The 19,093-nt window shown below is 36.9% G+C and overlaps 1 protein-coding gene across 2 annotated transcripts in view; it reads right to left on the reverse strand.

The window, feature by feature from the left end:
* Positions 1-18,525, reverse strand: part of LOC107697298 (fibronectin type III domain-containing protein 4-like) — a 30,358-nt gene extending 11,833 nt beyond the window's left edge. For both annotated transcript variants that reach the window (XM_016498021.1, XM_016498022.1), the window contains exons 1-4: positions 18,467-18,525; positions 18,175-18,305; positions 7,397-7,512; positions 3,078-3,282 (exon numbers count right to left, since the gene is read on the reverse strand). In XM_016498021.1, the coding sequence (XP_016353507.1) occupies positions 3,078-3,282; positions 7,397-7,512; positions 18,175-18,250 (397 nt within the window). In that variant the 5' untranslated portion in view covers positions 18,251-18,305; positions 18,467-18,525. The remainder of the gene's footprint in view (positions 1-3,077; positions 3,283-7,396; positions 7,513-18,174; positions 18,306-18,466) is intronic.
* Between the last annotated feature and the right edge of the window lie 568 nt (positions 18,526-19,093).

Consider the following 19,093-nt stretch of genomic DNA (forward strand, 5'->3'; position numbering starts at 1 on the left):
CCCCCAGCCCCTGGCAGAGGCATCTGTTGACACAACAACATGCCTGGATACTTGCCCTAGGGACACCCCTGTCTGAAGAAAGGCAAGACCTGACCACGGGCTGAAGGTCTGACGGCAGAACGCGGTGACAGAAACCCGGTATGTGCCGTGTCGCCATGCCCATCTCAGGGCCCGGTCATGAAGCCAACGCTGAAGCGGTCTCATATGAAGCAACCCGAGCGGCGTGACAGCGGCTGCAGGAAGCGACCACATCCAGAAACGCATGAGCGGGAAGCCATCTTTAAAAAGACGCCCGTCGCTCGTGGAGCTCTTTTAGATATTTGCTCTTTTAGAAAAATGGAAACACTCTTTTAGAGAGAGCGCTGAAGCGCCCAGGGGAGGTCGCGGCGAGACCGCAGAATGGCAGCTGCAGCACGCCGAAGATGAGCAGCACTGAATGGCAACCCCCGCTGATGCGCCGTAACACCAACACTAGGCTGTTTTCCTTGCAGACACTCGCGGAGATTCATCCTAGTAGAAGGCTCGGCTCCGAAGCGAAAAGCTGATGTGCGTTTGCACGCGCTCTCCTTTTATACCCGCATTGGCTTGTTTAGTTAACACTCGAAGGTGATTGGGCTCTCGGGCGAGATCCCAATTCGTCAGTCACGACTGACGTAACGTCGAACGTGACTGACTGAAAGGGAACAGAACTCTGCATTGGATCGTGTTTCCTGTTTGTAAGCAGATGGCAAATACTCCCTGCTAAGTCTATTGCTTCTAATTTCAAATCTATGCACTGCAGGATAGAGGAGGGAGGATTGGAATTTAACTGTTTTTGCATCATGATGAGACTCATTATTATAGGAACAGAGAAAGATGCACTGATGCATTGAGAGAGACTAAACTAATTGGAACTCCTCTGAACATGCAGTAAATCACTGGGTCACAATCATGCAGATGTCTACAATTTGAATGATGCATTGTTATATTCTTTCTCTGGGAGACACTTTAACCTTTATTTTGAGAAACTGTTGATGTTTCTGTCAGAAAACAAATGTATTTATTTATGTAGAAGATGTTGAACTTTTAAGAATTCATATTCAGAATAAGTGTATATCAAATATTTGGAAACTGTAGTATTAAAAACACTTTACAATAAGATTTTATTTGTTAGATAACATGACCTAACAATAAACAATAGTTATATGGCAATTATTCTTCTTAAGGTTAATTTCAAATTTCAATCTGTTAAAATTATTTAATGCACAATAAACAAATTAAATAACATTCACAAACATTAATGAATGTTTTAAAAATATATTGTTCACTCACTGTAAGATGTTACTAGATCCAACATTGTACAGTAAAGTCTATACAGGAGATAACATTTGACTGTACTTTTATTTAATCCAAACTGTGTTCATATTTAATTTTAAAGGGCTTTTAAAACCTGCTAGAGATATTCAGCCAAGAATTACAACTAACTGACTAAAAAGGGGCTAAATATCACGTTAATGGGGTCGTTTTCAATCCACGGACATAAAAACAACCCGCGGCAACAGTGTTTAAAGCAGCCCAATTCCGCGGGAAACCTGCGGACTTGGCAACACTGGAAGAGGATAGCTTTCGTTTAGCGCATTAAGAACCGGGTTGACCGGGTACTCGGTACCACCGGTACTTAAAAAAACCTGGTACCGTAACGTTTTCATTTTTTTAGTACCGACTTGGTACCGAAATACCGGGTCTTTTGACAACACTAATTCAGATTAGTGGTTAGTATGGATTTTTCTACGACCAATTCTTAAAATATGACCCTTAATACTGAACACTGTAAACTGAATAACCAAATAAAATCAGAAAGATCAAGCAATTATTTTAAAATACATTATTTTTAAAAGGGGGAAAATGTCACAGAATAATAGAGTTGAACAGACAAGCATGGATGGTAACAATTCATTTCATTAAAAAAAAAAATTACATGCAGAAAAACTATAATGACCAAGGACTGAAAAATAACGAGAATGAGAGATTCTTTTAAAAGTCCTTGAATTTTAGCCACTATAAAAGTAAAAAGATAAGAAATCTATTAGTGTTGGAGAGTAAAACCTCTTCTTTTTGATGTAAAAATGAGCTTAAAATGAGTTGAGAGCATACTTTTTATGCCTCATTGTGTGTGTAAGTTCTGCTCAGGCTTTTCTCTTCACTTGGATGAATTTAGACTGTGGCCTCACACAGCTGAAAGCCTAGATGAAGCTAAATTCACACTTCTATAATAGAAGCTATGGAAGAATTTTTTTTCACCTATTCAATCATAAAGGAGCTTTAGAAATGATTCTAAATGTAGTTTATTTAAACTGAAGCTCTACAGAATAATTCATTTTCCGTGAACCTCCTTAATTACATTTCCTGTATCAGCAAACGTGATGTCTTCAAATCAAATTTGATGATACATTCTTAATGTGTTGAATATGTTATTTCATTTCATGGCAGGAGAGCATTAATGACATATTGAGCGTGTTTCTGAATTACATGCATCCTTGAATGCTCCGATGATTAATTTCAAGCGCTCCATCTGCGTCGGTGTGCATAAGACTGGATGTTTTGTTGTTCTCAACATGGCTGGCAAAAATAGCGACTCTCATGTTAAAAGCAACTTGATTTATCTGGTTTTCAGTGCTGTGCTAGATTTCATGCAGAAGAGAAAATCTCTCAAAAACATCTCGTATCAACACAACATTGAAATGGCTGTTAATAATCCACTCAATTGGCCTGCCATTAGGGACCACCCGCTTGTGCCGCACAGCGCCAATATACAGCATATCCCCCTGAGAGGCAGGGAGCTGATTAGAAATTGGAGCTGAAAATGAGAGGCAGCAACAAGGTCTACCTGCATCCATGCGTGAAGTGTTCATCAATAATTAATTGGGTTGTAGGAAAAGAAACTGTTGAACACAATGGCGGAATCCTCTGAGAATGTAAACAGTCAGTGCGCTGTTTGACGTTTCACATTTTTAACACACAAAATGTCAAGCTATGATGGACTGCATCAAAAGTGGGAAGAATGATATTGTTGTATAAGAGTAGGAGTTGGCTGTTACCTTGGTTTGAACTGTTTGAGGGGAAGCGGTCTGTTTTCTTCAGGGTTCTGAAGTGGACACGTTTACTGGCCTGGCTCTCTCCGTAAAGGCCGATGGACTGCACTTGGATAATGTAATCTGTCTCCTCCTCCAGGTCCCACAGCACACAGGATCTGCTGGTGGTGTTCACCTCCCTGATAAACCTCTGCATTTTGCCGTCCATTCTCTGAAAGAGTTAAACCACCATTGGTATAGAACAGAAGTATATATAGTGGTGGCCAAAATTATTAGAACACTAGTATTTTCACCAGCTAAAAATGGTTTTAAGTCAGTTATTTCTATCTTTTGCTGTAGTGTATCAGTAGGAAATATCAGTTTACATTTCCAAACATACATTTTTCCATTAATTGTAATAATCTAGTGAGATTTTTGTTTGCACAAGGAGTCTGACAACAGCAAGTGCTCCACATAGAGATCTGATCTCATCATCATGCAGTCTGTCTGGAATGACATGAAGAAACAGAACAAACTGAGACAGACTCAATCCAGAAGAACTGTGGCAATGTATCCAAGATGCTATAAGAGACCTGCCTTTGTCCTCACACCATATGGGCAAAACTACTGGGACAACAGACCATTCCACTAACATGGACTTTAATGACATCGTATTCTGGAAACATACAATAGGGCTGCTCAATTAATTGCATTTCTAATCGTGATTACAATTACGGATGCCACAATCACGTGCCAAATCATTCAAAGGCGCAATTCCAAAAATAAATAAATAAAACTCCACTTTCATTATTCTGCATGCTTAAGATATGTGTGCATGTGTGTTTTTTTTCTACAGGTTATCTTAAAGGGGTCATGAACTGCCTTTGTTCTTTTTAATTTTGTACTGTTCTCTGAGGTCCACTTATAATGTTATCAAGATTTTTACATCAAAAACATCACAATTTTGAAGTAATAGGCTATCTTCTGTCCTGTTTTGACCCCCCTCATCAGACCGCTCTGATTGAATAGGTGTGGCGGATTGTAGACTCGGAAGTAAACACCCACTGCTGTGATTGGCTAACGTTGCGTAGCCTATGTTTGACAGGGTACATTCCTCATAGATGTTGTGATTTAGGTCAAAAACGCATGAATAACTCAATACATATCAAACAATCTGTAAGAAGAGACACAGCAATAGTGATCGTGTAATAAAAAACAGTTACTCACACTTGTGTGTTGCGACATTACTGTCGGATCCAAATCTGTCGCATCATCTTTTAGTTTCAATCTCTTTGAAAATCCCGCGTCAAATTGTGCCTTGTTTGTAAACGAATCCACAGTAAAATGAAGTGAACAATCATTAAAAATTGTCCGAATTCATTAAAAATAAAGTTCATCCACACTTTCCTGATGTTGGGATCTGAAGGAAGGCAATGCACAGACTGTTTTTTCCACAGCTTGGCACTGCACAGCGTCTTGTTGTCTTCAGAGCTATCTTTATCGTTTGGTTTCTGCATAGACCTGCGTTTGCCTCTCTCCTAAACACTACATGCGCTAATCGGTGGGCGGGGCTAAAAAGGCAGTGATGTCGAAGCAGGCGTTGATCTTCTTCTGCGGAGGCGGTGCTTATCCACACTATTACATCGTAGAATATAACATTCCAAAAGCTGTCGTTTTGGCAGACTGCCTTCAATAAGCTGTTTTAGACTAACAACAAAGTTTTGAGTTCTGAAACTTACAGGATGTTTTTATAGTACAATGACTAGAATTTTGGCTTCTCAGTTCATGACCCCTTTAAGGGTTTTTTTCCATTGTTTTAATTTTAGTTTTAGTATAACATTATAATACCAACCATATTTTTTACTTTTTTGATTTACAAGAAGAAATGGTCACACTTTAATTCTCGCTATTAACAAACCATTAACTACAGATTTTGCCTCAGTAAACTCTTAATTTTCTGCTTATTAATAGTTATTAAGGTTAGGTATTGGGAAGGATTAGGGATGCAAAATATGTTTATAAGTGCTAATAAAGAGCAAATATGTTAATAACAGGCATGCTAATAAGCACCTAGTTAATAGTGAGAATTGGTTTCTATACTAAAGTGTTACCGAAGAAACTAAACCAATGTATAATGTAGTTGGCATTTGAGGCTTAATGCTATAGAAAAGCAATAAAAGTTTTTTCAAGAAGAGTGTTTTCAGCTTGTTTATTTTCATATAAAAATATGGCATGCAGTTGCTTCAAACAATGGTATAAAGCTGTTTAAAACATCATTCAATGTAAATTTCAATTTCATGGGAATAATCGACAATCATGATTCTTGTCATAATTGTGCAGCCCTAACATAAACATTAATGTAGAGTTGGTCACCCCTTCGCAGCTATAGCTTCCACTCTTTTAGAAAGAATGTCCACATGATTTTGGAATGTTTCTGTGGGAACTTTGGCAATTCATACAGTAGAGCATTTGTGAGGACAGGCACTTATGTTGGACAAAAAGGCCTCTATCTCCATTGCAGTTCATCCACAAGGTGTTTGATGGGGTTGAGGTCAGGGCTCTGTGTGGGCCAATCAAGTTCTTACACAACAAACTCATCCAACCAGTGTCTTCATGGACCATCCTTTGTGCACTGTATGGGGCACATTCATGCTGCAATAGAAAATGGCCTTCCCCAAACTGTCTCCACTAAGTTGGAAGCATAAAATGTCTTGGTATGCTGAAGCTTACTAGAAGTAAGGGGCCAAGCCCAACCCCTAAAAAACAGCCCCATGCCATTATCCATCCTCCATCAAACTTTATAGTTGGCACAATGCAGTCAAACAGGTAATGTTCTCCTGGAACCTGCCAAACCCAGACTTTCCAGGCAGAGAAGCGTGAGTCATTGCTCCACAACAGGTTTCCACTGCTCCAGAGTCCAGTAGTGGTGTGATTTACAGAATGACCTATTTTTTTTTCACAAATGCTTGCAAATTTTATTCACCTGTGGCAATAAGTCTGATTGAAACACCTGAAACAAATAATTAAGAGTGCATTTATATTGAATAATTATATACTGTGGGTTGTGATGGGCTCACATTGATCCTGGGGTGTTTTTTAGTCCTAGTTCACCCCGAGTCTAAACTACATATATTTAAATGCTCTTCCAAACCGAAAAATGTTTTCAAGTTTCCTGTAGAATTTACAAACTATGAAACATCACCTGCAGCTTTAGGCTGGTATTTGCTGACATTTCAAATGGTTCACGCTGTCTAGAGGTCAGCAGTACAGTAACAGTAAGCGCTTTCTATGTGGTCACCTAATAAGCATAAGTCACACGTTAGGGCACTAAAGGATCTTCTCGAAGCCCTTAGAGCCCAACACGACAGCCTTTCATTTCAGCTATAATTCTGCCCTCTAACTTAATGTTGCATTTAGCTCTGCCTCGGTTGGTCTTTAAAGTCTGCAAATAGATCCAAAGCACTTTCCTCTGCCCTTGGGCTCTGAAGCAGCCTCTAGGTGTGAGGGAGTCTGATAGAAGTCCTTGGCTAAATGAATAATACATTAATCTGTGAGCGTCGCCTGCACAGCCATTACAGACATGCACACAACCTATTGCATAATATGATTGACAGATATATTTGTAATTGTTCGAATGTGTCAGTCACTTAGATAATAAATAGCTTCTGAATTTCAGTAAACAACAATGTTATTCTTTTACAGTAAGGATGTGACAGAATTCAAATCTACATCTAAATATGACCAAATTCACATTTACTGCACACATAATTTTTAAATAAAAGGTATATTTAAGTATAAAGGCATGGATGTATGAAAGTTTAAGGAAAACTTTTATAAAGGTTTAGAAAAGTTCTGGTCCTGGCTTCTGATTTGTCAATACAGTGTTCCAGCCATTCTAAAATCTGGTATGATTTCATTTACAAAAAACATTCACATGGCATTTACATTTTTAAAAAGACAGATTATTGTTTTAACTTTGTAAACATTTTATGACATTGTAAAAGAAAAAGAAAAGTTTTGAAAAATAAAAATAATTAGTTATTTTCTTTATTTTATCAGACCCTGAAAATACTATTATTGGATATTCTGTCTTGTAAAGATTGTTAAATTTGTTTAAGAAAAAAAAAGTATTTAAGGCTAAAAAAGTTTGTAAAATTGGGAGAACCAAATAAATGAGAGCTAAGGTCAGACCAAAATTGCTTGGATATAATCCAAAATGTCTCTTACTTGTTTACAAAAAGAACACAGGCTGTCTGTGCCAATATACTTAGAAATATTAGAATTGACAGTTTATATTTTGTTGCAAATTTTGAAATGTGTTTCTCTTTCCTAGAAAAGTGATTTACCTGTTGGGAGATGAAAAAGCCGATGATAATGTCACCCTCAGGCACCTCCCAGGACACAGTTGCTGAATCAGCTCTCAGGTGCATGACTGACACATTAACAGGAGCAGGTGGACGGTCTGGAAATACAAAATTAACAAAATTAATTAACTTTGAATCTCGAACCCTAATAATTTATATATAATTCATAACTTGTTAGGCTTCATTGCCATTGTCAGGCCCACGTATTCTGTGTTATTAATTATAGGGCAATAGTGATATAAATCATTTGCTTCCATAACTGAACTGATATATTACTATGATATTTCCACTCTATTTTTAGTGCGGAAACTAATACAGCCAATGCATGTTTTCAAGAAAACTACTAAAGCAATAACTTACTGTCTAACAACAATGTTGTCATGGACAAGCTATTATCTTCCCATGAAAACACAACAATAATCCACAGGTTTGAAATATGTTGCTGTGCTCTGTTTTCATTTGCTGTCCTTTTATAGACTGTCTGAGTTGCTTGCCAAAAGCTTTCCAATCTGACCAATCAGGTTTGGGATGTAAAACATTTACTCTGTGGCTTGATCTCTTCTCACCGGCTAGCTCTCTGAGGGGCTACAGCTCTCTCTAAAAGCAAACCCACTACAAAACCCAGAGATGTTTTATGCAAAGCTACATTTCTTTTTCTTTAATGCTAGTACATCCCCTCTGGGCAACATGTTTAAATTGGTATCTTGAAAGTTGTTTGGGTCCATTATGCTGTTTGCTATATTACCAGTTCACCACTTCTTTTGTGATTAAAAGAGTCGGCGTTCAGAGGCGACTGAACTGAAATCAGACTGACAGTGGCAGAAATCACCAGCAGAATCAAGCAGGTTTCATAAAAACAAAAAGAAACGGATATAAAAGATATACTGTAAAGCAGAAGTGATCTGCTCATGATTATATTTCATTGAAACTGCTTTCTGAAATTGACTGAATTCGGTACACTGTGTCCTATGAGACTTTTATGTGGGTCCTTTTTTTTTTATTCAGCTCAGCTGTAGGGTACTCGATCATGATTTAGGAAGAAATAGACGAGCTAATTAGTCTCACAAAAAGCAGAGGAGAACAGTGGCAGATTCAATACTCCAGCACATGCCTCTGTCGCTCTGGATAAAATAGAAAGGCGGTGAACTAGACTGAACTGCGAGAGCATTTTCTAGCATCTCCTCTGAGCAGTGATCTAATGGACTTTATGTGTTTGTGTGGGCGATTGCAAAAAGGGGAAAGGGGTGTTTTTTTGTTCCTGTACCCGAACCCATGCAATAACATCAACAATAACAAATACAGACTCTTAGCTAAGTTACATAACGGCTGTTTTGAAATTGTGGCTTGTTGCACAATGATTCTGTTCCAGATCTGTATGACGCATCTTTACCAAAGGACCACAACATTAACAGGCACTTAACCAAATAATGCCTGAAAATCATGTTCCCCCCAGTAGAGTAAAAATGTGTTTCACGCATTACTTTCTTCAGATAAATAATATATGTATTATTAAAATGTATTTATTTTAAAAATATGCCAGATTGGGTAACAGTAACACATGCCTGAAACGTTTTTATTATTTTTTTTATTTTAAACAAACCTTTATTTATATTGATAAATGTTAAATTAGCATAAAAATGAATTATTCAAAATGAATTTATAATTATTGCACTCCAAGAAAAAAGCTGTCACTGGGGAGGTATCCTGAGATACAAAAGCTAAAAGGTACATCTCTGTACCTTATTTACCCCTAAATTATACATATTAGCTCCTTAAAGGTTCATATCAGTAGGCTACTTTAAAAGTACATAAGTACAGTACCTGAAGTTTATATAGTGTACACATTAGCATACTGACAGAGACAGTTTGTACCTTTTTAGAGAGAGAGTATGTTTTTGGAAATTAAGTTAAGGTTAGTTATGGTTTTTGTAAAATTTTAGTTTAAATTATAATTAACTGAATATTAGTTTGTATAAGATATCCAATTGTTTTCACTAGGAAAAGCATATAGCAGGGGCGTGCAGTTCATTATGCTATGAGTTATGAGTTCAGAGAATGGCTATAATTAATATTAACATTACTATAAAGTTCCTTGTTATTTTAGGTGTAACATAAGTCTTACATAATAAAACGTTGGAATATAACTGCCTGTAAATTATTTATTTGCCAAACAATGGTAATTTTCTGCAAATCTGTGCAAGTTACGGTGGTATTCGGGCAAGCGGATCCACAACAGTTTTGGTACTCTATGCTCTATATGGATCATCATTATTGTTTGATGCAAATCTCAACTAAATTAAATAAAACATTCATTAATTAAAATTTTACTTACAGCATATCAACATATCACTTACAACATGTCAGGCACTGCCTGGCAAAAGCCCTACTTTTAAATCGACACCTGCCATAGTGTTTCTCATTTGTCATCTCTGATAAATTAGATAATTAAATAGATAGATAGATATCCACTTAAAGAAATCACTCTTCAGCACTGGCATATAGCATACAGTAAGGCAAGCAGAGGAGCTTGGATCTGCATTTGTCATTTGTCTGCTATTCTCCAACGCTAATCATCAGCAACAAAACCCATAATGCATCACAACGCTGAAGAATCATACTCAGTATCAGACTGATAATCAATGCCCTGTGTTGACGCCCTAGGAGGTCACTAGTATGGCAGCACTCATCTCCATGCAGCTATGATCATACACAATAGGGGTCACGGCTGATTATGCTGGTCTTCCTTGCCCTCAGCAATGGCTGTGTAAATTGGATGGAGAGAGGTCTGACTCCAGCTCTGCACCACTGATAATCCTTTTGAGGAAGGAGAGGGCCACCTCGGTGAAGGCTGACTGCGACATCAAAGCGTCTATGGGGTCACATGCATCAAACCTTCCATTTTAATGAGTTCCCAGATTTGCAGCTACATCATTGTTTTTGTGTAATTCTGTGTGCAAGGGGTTATTATGAGCTCTACATCTACACTGACCATTATATGTTACATAAGATATTTCTACAATACACGTGCAAAAGGCCACGAGCCAGAGCTGAACATAGACAAGAGAAGTATACTTTCGGCTGTAGACACAAGATAAAACAGCACAATTGTTAGTGAATTAACCATATATTTCATATAATATATATAACCTACCGTACATTTTAGACACAATTTTGCCAGTTTGCTTCGCAAACAAAAATAGTTGCAAACAAACCTAGAGCTAGCAGTGTTTCGTTCCTGAATTAATCAGCTTTGTTGAACGAATCTGTTGAGGAAATGATTCAACGACTTTTTTGACGAAATTTCCTGAATAAATAACTGCTTTTTAATTACGTTTTTTAATTAATCTGTACTCACTCATATTTGTTGTTGTAAGGAATTGCAATAATAATAATTTATATTTTCAGCGTTAAAAAAATGCAGACACATTTGATAGATAATAGAAATGCTAATAGTTTTGTCCATTTGTGTAAGAGGAAAACACATCACTGTTATAACGTGTTGTTACACACTAAATGCCAAGCCAGTTTCACTCCATCTGACCAGCAGATGCTCACTGAAGTGAAAAATGAAAGATTTTCATAAACTGATATCATGGGAGAACATCTGCCAGGGTCATGTTTTGCCACATCAACAAATGTATTTGCACCTCAGAGTCTGTTAAATTATGTCTCATCATTACAACTGATAATTTGTCACAGAAAACAGCAAATATTTGTACATTGAATAAAATGTTCCAATGTCAAAACACATCGTCCTAGCGACTATAGAATCCAATCTGCTAACAGCACAGTTTGATGCCAATGTCCAGAAAGTACTAATGAAAAAATGAATTGCCAATTTTTTTCAATATATTAACTTAATATAATGAACATTCTCCACTGACCAGGAATAGAAGGTTCTTATGAAACGACTCATCAAATTTTTGTCATTTTAGCCATGACATTTACCTCACTCTTATCCAGCGAGAGCTCATTGTCCTTGAAGTAATAGAGGTTACATGTGTCTGAACGTAGCTTCAAATAAATTGTGATACATGGCCAGGTATAAGCTCTTTAGTGATGTGGAAAATAACTGCTTAGATAAAGGAAAACTTGAGTTACGGTGGTACTGTCAGCATTTACATTGCATTATCTTACTGTCTGAATGTCACGTTACGCTGTTGAGGGAACACGCTGGAGGCACGAGAAAACGGGAACTGTATTTAATCAAGGAAATATAGGAGATAATCCACAATAGAAGCTTGCGCCAACACACGTAGAGAACGCGTAGACCTGACAAACACAAACTGAACAGACTAGGACTTTTAAACAGGGGATGATTGGGGAACACAGGTGACATCAATGGAACATAATGAAACTAAAAGAGGACAGGAACATGACCAAATAAGGCAAAACAGGAACTGAAACACATGACAAAACAGGTCCAATCCTGACACTGAATGAATGAAAATATACATTAAAAATAAAAAAGACACAATTCACCCACCCCACTGTATTTTCCAATGCATTATGCTGTACATCTCTAAGGTTTTGTTTTCTACATATGTTGATTTATACGGCTAAGCTGCATATAGAACTTATATTATTTTTAATGATGTATGATATAGGCTACTCTACGTCTTAAATCATACATAAATCAGCTTCCACTATTGTTGTAAAGAAAACAAAACGTGAACTGTATTTAATCAAGGAAATATAGGAGATAATCCACAATAGAAGCTTGCGCCAACACACGTAGAGAACACGTAGACCTGACAAACACAAACTGAACAGACTAGGACTTTTAAACAGGGGATGATTGGGGAACACAGGTGACATCAATGGAACATAATGAAACTAAAAGAGGACAGGAACATGACCAAATAAGGCAAAACAGGAACTGAAACACATGACAAAACAGGTCCAATCCTGACACTGAATGAATGAAAATATACATTAAAAATAAAAAAGACACAATTCACCCACCCCACTGTATTTTCCAATGCATTATGCTGTACATCTCTAAGGTTTTGTTTTCTACATATGTTGATTTATACGGCTAAGCTGCATATAGAACTTATATTATTTTTAATGATGTATGATATAGGCTACTCTACGTCTTAAATCATACATAAATCAGCTTCCACTATTGTTGTAAAGAAAACAGAAGTTCTCAAAATTCTCATTTTGTGTGTTCAAAGAAGAAAATGGAGTGGAAAGATATGAAGGTGAGAAAATAACAATTAAATCTTAATTTTTCACTGAACTCTGCCATTTATGTGTTACAGCAAATATAGGAAAATATGGAAACTATCAATCCATTATCTATATTCTTAGATATAATTACTAAACTACATCAGACGTTGGAGTATCTCACAAATGTGCACTGCAAACGTAGATGAATATATTGATGCAAGCTTTGCTTACTTCCATTAGCATCTGACAAGAAATTATGCTTATAGCTAGTGCTGGGCAGTATACCGGTTCATACCGAATACCGGTGTTTATTTTTGTTATGATATGAATTTTTAAAATACCGCAATACTGGTGTATGTCGCTTAAACAACGTTCGGAACGCCGGTCATGCATGAAAAAAAAATACCGTCATGTACCGTGAAACAATTTTGGAAATAATTTTGAAAAATACCGTGATATACATTTTTGGTCATACCGCCCAGCACTACTTATAGCTCTAATAAAACTTAAACCCACTAAAAGCAAGTATACATTTTATATAAAATAAGACTGTCTATCGTTATCTCAGTCATGTCTCAACCAAGCATAAGTCAGATGCACTCAAATCTGTTACATAACAGAAAGAGGAGCGCAGGTCACCCTGGGTAAAACACTGAGCATACAGTTAAAAAGCAAGAGGCCACACATGAGACACACAGACATCCTGTCAGAGTAATTCACAGGAAACAGGCACATAGCAGCACTTCAACTGCTCCTCATGATCTGAGAACAGACCAAAATCTCCTTCAAAGAGACCTTCAACATGCAATCTCAACTACGATCCACAAGTATGAAAGCAGGATAAACATGTGTGCTCCGAGTCAGAATTTTGCATGGCTTTGATCCTGCTAGCTAAAAATACACTTTTAGCCTACAAAAATTCTGAATTGCTCTTCCCTCCTTTTTCTTCAAATGTTAAGTAATGCAAGTCCTCCCATCCTCGGTTTAAATTGCAAATGTGCATATTGATTGCTTGAACAACTGCTTTCTTGTCCAAATTGAGGATTTAAATGAATCTTCTTGCTACATACAGGTCTGTTTGGTGAATGCAATAAAGAGAACACAACACAAGTCATTTGTCTTCAGTCTAAACGTGGCATCTCTCTCACACCATCTCTGTCCATCACTATGTTATCTCATGCTCTAATGACCTCCAGGCATGCAATGGATTCTGGTAAGGGGTTAGTGCTTCATGATAGATTTTGTGAAATGTGCTGTCTGATCCTCTCAGGGTAGACAATGCACTCACAGATGGAGCTGCAGGGTGTTCTATCAACACAAAGCCGCAGAGGGAGTGCGTTTCAGCCTCAGGGGAACACTGCACTTTCCCGATGGAGCGAGGTGTCACTGTAACACCAGGACACCACACACTGCCCTTGAACGGTCAATGGGTTTTCTAAGGATAAGATGGAGAGCTCAAGAATAGGATACTATTCAAGAAGCAAGAGTATATATGTACATATATATATATATATATATATATATACTGCTTACTTAACCCCAGGTGTATAGTGTTTCTTTTGGGAGGAAAACTTTCCAGGATTTTTCCCCATCTAATGTAAATGAATGGCAGCCCATTTTTGACAGTCCGAAATACATATTTAAGCAGCTTCAGAGTAATCCACACAACCTGGCCAACAATAGGTCACGTGAGATGTAGGTGTATTAGATTATTGTTAACAATTGTCATAAATGGTCTACGTTGAGCACCATTCACTTGCATTAGATGGAGGAAACCTGGAAATTTGTAGGAAATTTTTAGGTGACCTATTCCTTTAATGATTCAGCGGTTTTGAACGAATCGGTTGAGTGAATGATTAAATGACTCACTTAAAGTTTTTAAATAAATCAGTGCTGTTGAATGGATCTTCTGAATTATGTACTCACTCATAAAGATGGACACTTGTTGCCACTTGTTGTAACAAAATAACTTTCAAAAAGAATAGCTGAAATTTTTTTTATCACTATTGCACAAACCATAGGGGTAAATGAAGCACACATGTGTTTACCTTTGAGGGTATAGTTTTTTTTTTCTTCACATTTTTCTGACAGTGCATAATTTGTAATTAATTTTTGCCCTTTTGTTTTCTATTAGATCTGAAACTAGTATCCTACACTTGATGTTTCTCTATAATTACATTTTTATGTGCTTATATTTCAAGGCAAAGCACTTTTTCAAATTTTTCTGACAGTGCATAATTTGTAATTAATTTTTGCCCTTTTGTTGTCTATTAGATCTGAAACTAGTATCCTACACTTGATGTTTCTCTATAATTACATTTTTATGTGCTTATATTTCAAGGCAAAGCACTTTTCAAAGACACATAATAGAAGAGTCACGCACACAAACAAAACTGAACATGTGGAGACTGAATCCTTCTTTTGTGTGGAAATGTTGAAAGCCTTTGTAAAAGACATTTTTGCTTTTCTTTGTTCCAATATAGATGTCATCAATACATCAATCACCCTACACACAGCATATACAGAGTCATCTTAGTACGCATATGAAATATAAGTGGTTTCGCAGTATAACATTATGCTCCTGTATTGATTTTTGACTGTGCTATAAAAAAAATTAAATATTTAAATAATCTCATATACTATAGATACAATACAATAAATTGCTTCATTTCATAACAATATATTCTATAAATCTTAATGGATTTGTAAACATTTAAACGCTGTTAATATGATAATATTGCACGTTCAGTGTCTGTCCAAACATATGAAAATGTAATTGTGCTTTTTTAACTCTACAGACAAATACCTTAGAATACTAATGAGATGACGCAGTCATGCATTTCTGCTCCACCATATCACCTGTGCACAAGTGCGACCTCATTTCCCACTTTCAATGACGTTCCTAGCTATGTAAACTCATTTGATTGGTTTGTGTAGGGTCTAGCAGTGATCCGTGAACACTTCCCCTCCCTGGGTCCACCAGAGGTGGAATTAGACGGTGTGGCAGTTTAAGGTCAATGTAATTGGTGTCCACGGTCCACCAGGTTTGGCCTGGCAATGCAATTCTCTTATCACCTCACTATGGGCCAGATGAGGTGTTGGAAGTCTGACCATTTTTAACAGGCAGCTAATTTCAGCACAAATCCTCCGGATATACACTACATGGCCAAAAATATTTGAACACATGAACACCACACCCATATGTGCTTGCTGAACATTTAAGTTCAAAATTGTAACGATAACAGCTTCTACTCTGCTGGGAAGGCTTTCCATCTAGATTTCAGTTAGAGCATCAGATCTGGTACTAATGGCTCACAGTTGCCATTCCATAAAGTTCATCTTAAACTTAAAGTGCACTTTTTTACAACAAAAAAAAAATTCTCCAACATCAAACTCAGTCTTGATCTAATGTAGGTTTAAATGAATAGTTTGCCCAAAAATTAACATTTGCTCTAAATTTAGACGTGTAGATGAGTTTGCTTCTTCATCAGAACAGATTTGGATAAATTTAGCATTTCATCACTTGCTCACCAATGGATCCTCTGCAGTGAATGGGTGCCGTCAGAATGAGAGACCAAACAGCTGATAAAAACATTACAATAATCCACAAGTAATCCACATGACTCGAGTTCATCAATTAATCACGAATCTTGTGAAGTGAAAAGCTGAGTGTTACGAAATCGAAGATGTTTTAGCTTTAAACTGTCTCTTCTGATCAAAATATGAGTCCATAATCCACAATAACATCCATCCCTTGTTGTCCTCTCACATAAAATCCACTAACAGATTTGTTTAGACAAGTTTTTGCTTGTAAATTGTCTTTGATCTGTGCATATTTCTCCCCAGACTCAGATGAGACAAGTTTTTCACTGGAGCAATATTATAGACAGAGGCCTCGTTTGAAGAAAATTGTCTTGATGGTTTTGTATATTACATAGACACAGCGTTTAACAATAAATGATGGACTGTGGATGATGGATTATTGTGATGTCTTATTGGACTGCTTGAATTCTCATTCACTGCAAAGGATCCATTGGTGAGCAAATTATATAATGCTAAATTTCTCCAAATCTGTTCCGATGATGAAACTCATCTACATCTTGGATGGCTTGAGGATGACTACATTTTCAGCAGATTTTCATTTTTTTGTAAACCATTCCTTTAATCAAGAGCGATTTTGCTGGTTTGTCCTGGTTTCCGAGAAGCAACTTTCAGCACTGGAAGTGTTCATATTTCAGACAGAAACGCTGTGCTTGTGAGAACAGAAGTGCCAACTGCTGCCTTATCAAAGCTGCCACAAAATCCCAGATGACTCAATCAGGAAAAAAGGGAAAGGATCAGAACAATACAGGAAAGTATTTTCCTGAGATGCTTCCACACCTTCATGCCATGCATGAAAATTCACTAATTCCCCCCAAAATATTCAAGAAAAATCTATTTAGTTAAACTATTGCTAGGATTTTACAAGGTTCAAGTATTCCTGTAGCTCAAACTGTAAAGCATGGTGCTAGCAACGGCAAAGTCATGGGTTCGATTTGCAGGAAATGCATAAACTTCTAAAATGTATACCATGAATGCAACATAAGGTGCTTTGGATAAAAGTGTTTATCAAAATATATGAATGTTAACGGTTATTTCTTGCTGTTACATTTTCTGTTATACACAATGAACTTTATGTAATCTTCTATCCAATGCAATATATTGTAGAAAACAACTGCAGCTGGATACAAGAAAAATCTATTTAGTTAAACTATTGCTAGGATTTTACAAGGTTCAAGTATTCCTGTAGCTCAAACTGTAAAGCATGGTGCTAGCAACGGCAAAGTCATGGGTTCGATTTGCAGGAAATGCATAAACTTCTAAAATGTATACCATGAATGCAACATAAGATGCTTTGGATAAAAGTGTTTATCAAAATATATGAATGTTAACGGTTATTTCTTGCTGTTACATTTTCTGTTATACACAATGAACTTTATGTAATCTTCTATCCAATGCAATATATTGTAGAAAACAACTGCAGCTGAGTGGTTAATTGTTGTTTAATCTGACCAGCATTGTATAGGCCAATTTTTTATGATAGTTTTATTATTAATTTTATATTTTATAATCAAACTAATATTTTAACAAACTAATAAAACTAATTTATTTGTAATATACTGCATAACCACTATAAAACTTATAGTGAAAGAACAACCACTTGCCAAGAATAGGCTGAGAATTCATACTATTTGAATTGAGTCCAGTGTTCAACTGAATGTCAAAAATCCAAAAACCAATGATAAAAACTAAATTCTTAGCCATTTTAGTCTCTGCTAACCTCTTAACCAGTCAAAGCATTTGAGCAATTTAGTCAGCATTTTAACACGCGTCTTTGCTATATTAAAACTGTTCAACATACTGGAGGTTATTTAAGTACCTGTCGTTCAGAATTTAAAAATCCTGATTTTGATGTAACCTATTGCATGATATGATTTTTGCATCCAAGCAAAACCCGCAAAGGTTCAGTTCATCTCATTTACAGAAGCTCACGTGGATCCATTCAATACAAGACAGAACACTGATTATCAGACAAATAAACTTACTTGCTCCCACCAGAAACATTTCACTACCGAAGAGCAACAGTCCGACTGAGTTAACAAGGACAAGAACGCGAGCCATATCTCCACTTCGAATGTCCAAGAATCCAAATAGATGTAGTTATCTTCTTTTGCTTCTAAACGGGTATGTTTATAGCAACATTATGAATATAAATTCATTCAAATAACACACATCTTAAATAAAGTACAGTAAAAATCTCACGATGGACATCATGTTCGCAAATCCTATTAAAACACGTGCCGGAACGTCCATGTCAACATCAGGTTTAATACTGACTTTCCTTCGACTTCCAAAACGCTTCCGTCTCACTTCAGATTCATGCTCGATTATTCCTCCGAAACTGAAGGTTGTGAGGGAGCGTCAAGTTCAGTGTCGGAGGTGTTCAGATACTGACGCTCGAGCATGTCAGTGTTGATCTTGAACGAGCTTGCGGCGATCAGCACCACGGTCAGCTCCAGCGCGGATGACGACAGAGAGACAGCAGATTTATTTATTGTGCGCGCATCCTGACAATTGTGGAGATCGCAGTGTTACTACATTCCTCAATGGCCAAGACTCAGTTCCCTCATTCATAGCAGAATTATTTATTTATAACTGTGCGCGCATCCTGACAGTGTGGAGATCTCAGTGTTGCTACATTCCTCAATGGCCAAGACTCAGTTCCCTCATTCATTGCAAAGCCTCCAGAAACGAAGCATTTACATGCTTTTTTTTTTTTTCATTTTACCTCATTGAAAGTGATTTCAGGCAGCCAAAAAAACATTATTTTTAAACATGTTTTGTTTTGGAGTCCGTTTTGGAAAACAATGCCTTCACAAGAAGAGTAGGATGTTTCTTAAAGGGGTCATATGATGCGATTTAAATGTTTCCTTTCTCTTTGGAGTGTTACAAGCTTTTGGTGCA

The sequence above is a fragment of the Sinocyclocheilus anshuiensis genome, unplaced genomic scaffold (assembly GCF_001515605.1).
Source record: "Sinocyclocheilus anshuiensis isolate Anshui unplaced genomic scaffold, SAMN03320099.WGS_v1.1 scaffold1578, whole genome shotgun sequence".
NCBI lineage: Eukaryota > Metazoa > Chordata > Actinopteri > Cypriniformes > Cyprinidae > Sinocyclocheilus > Sinocyclocheilus anshuiensis.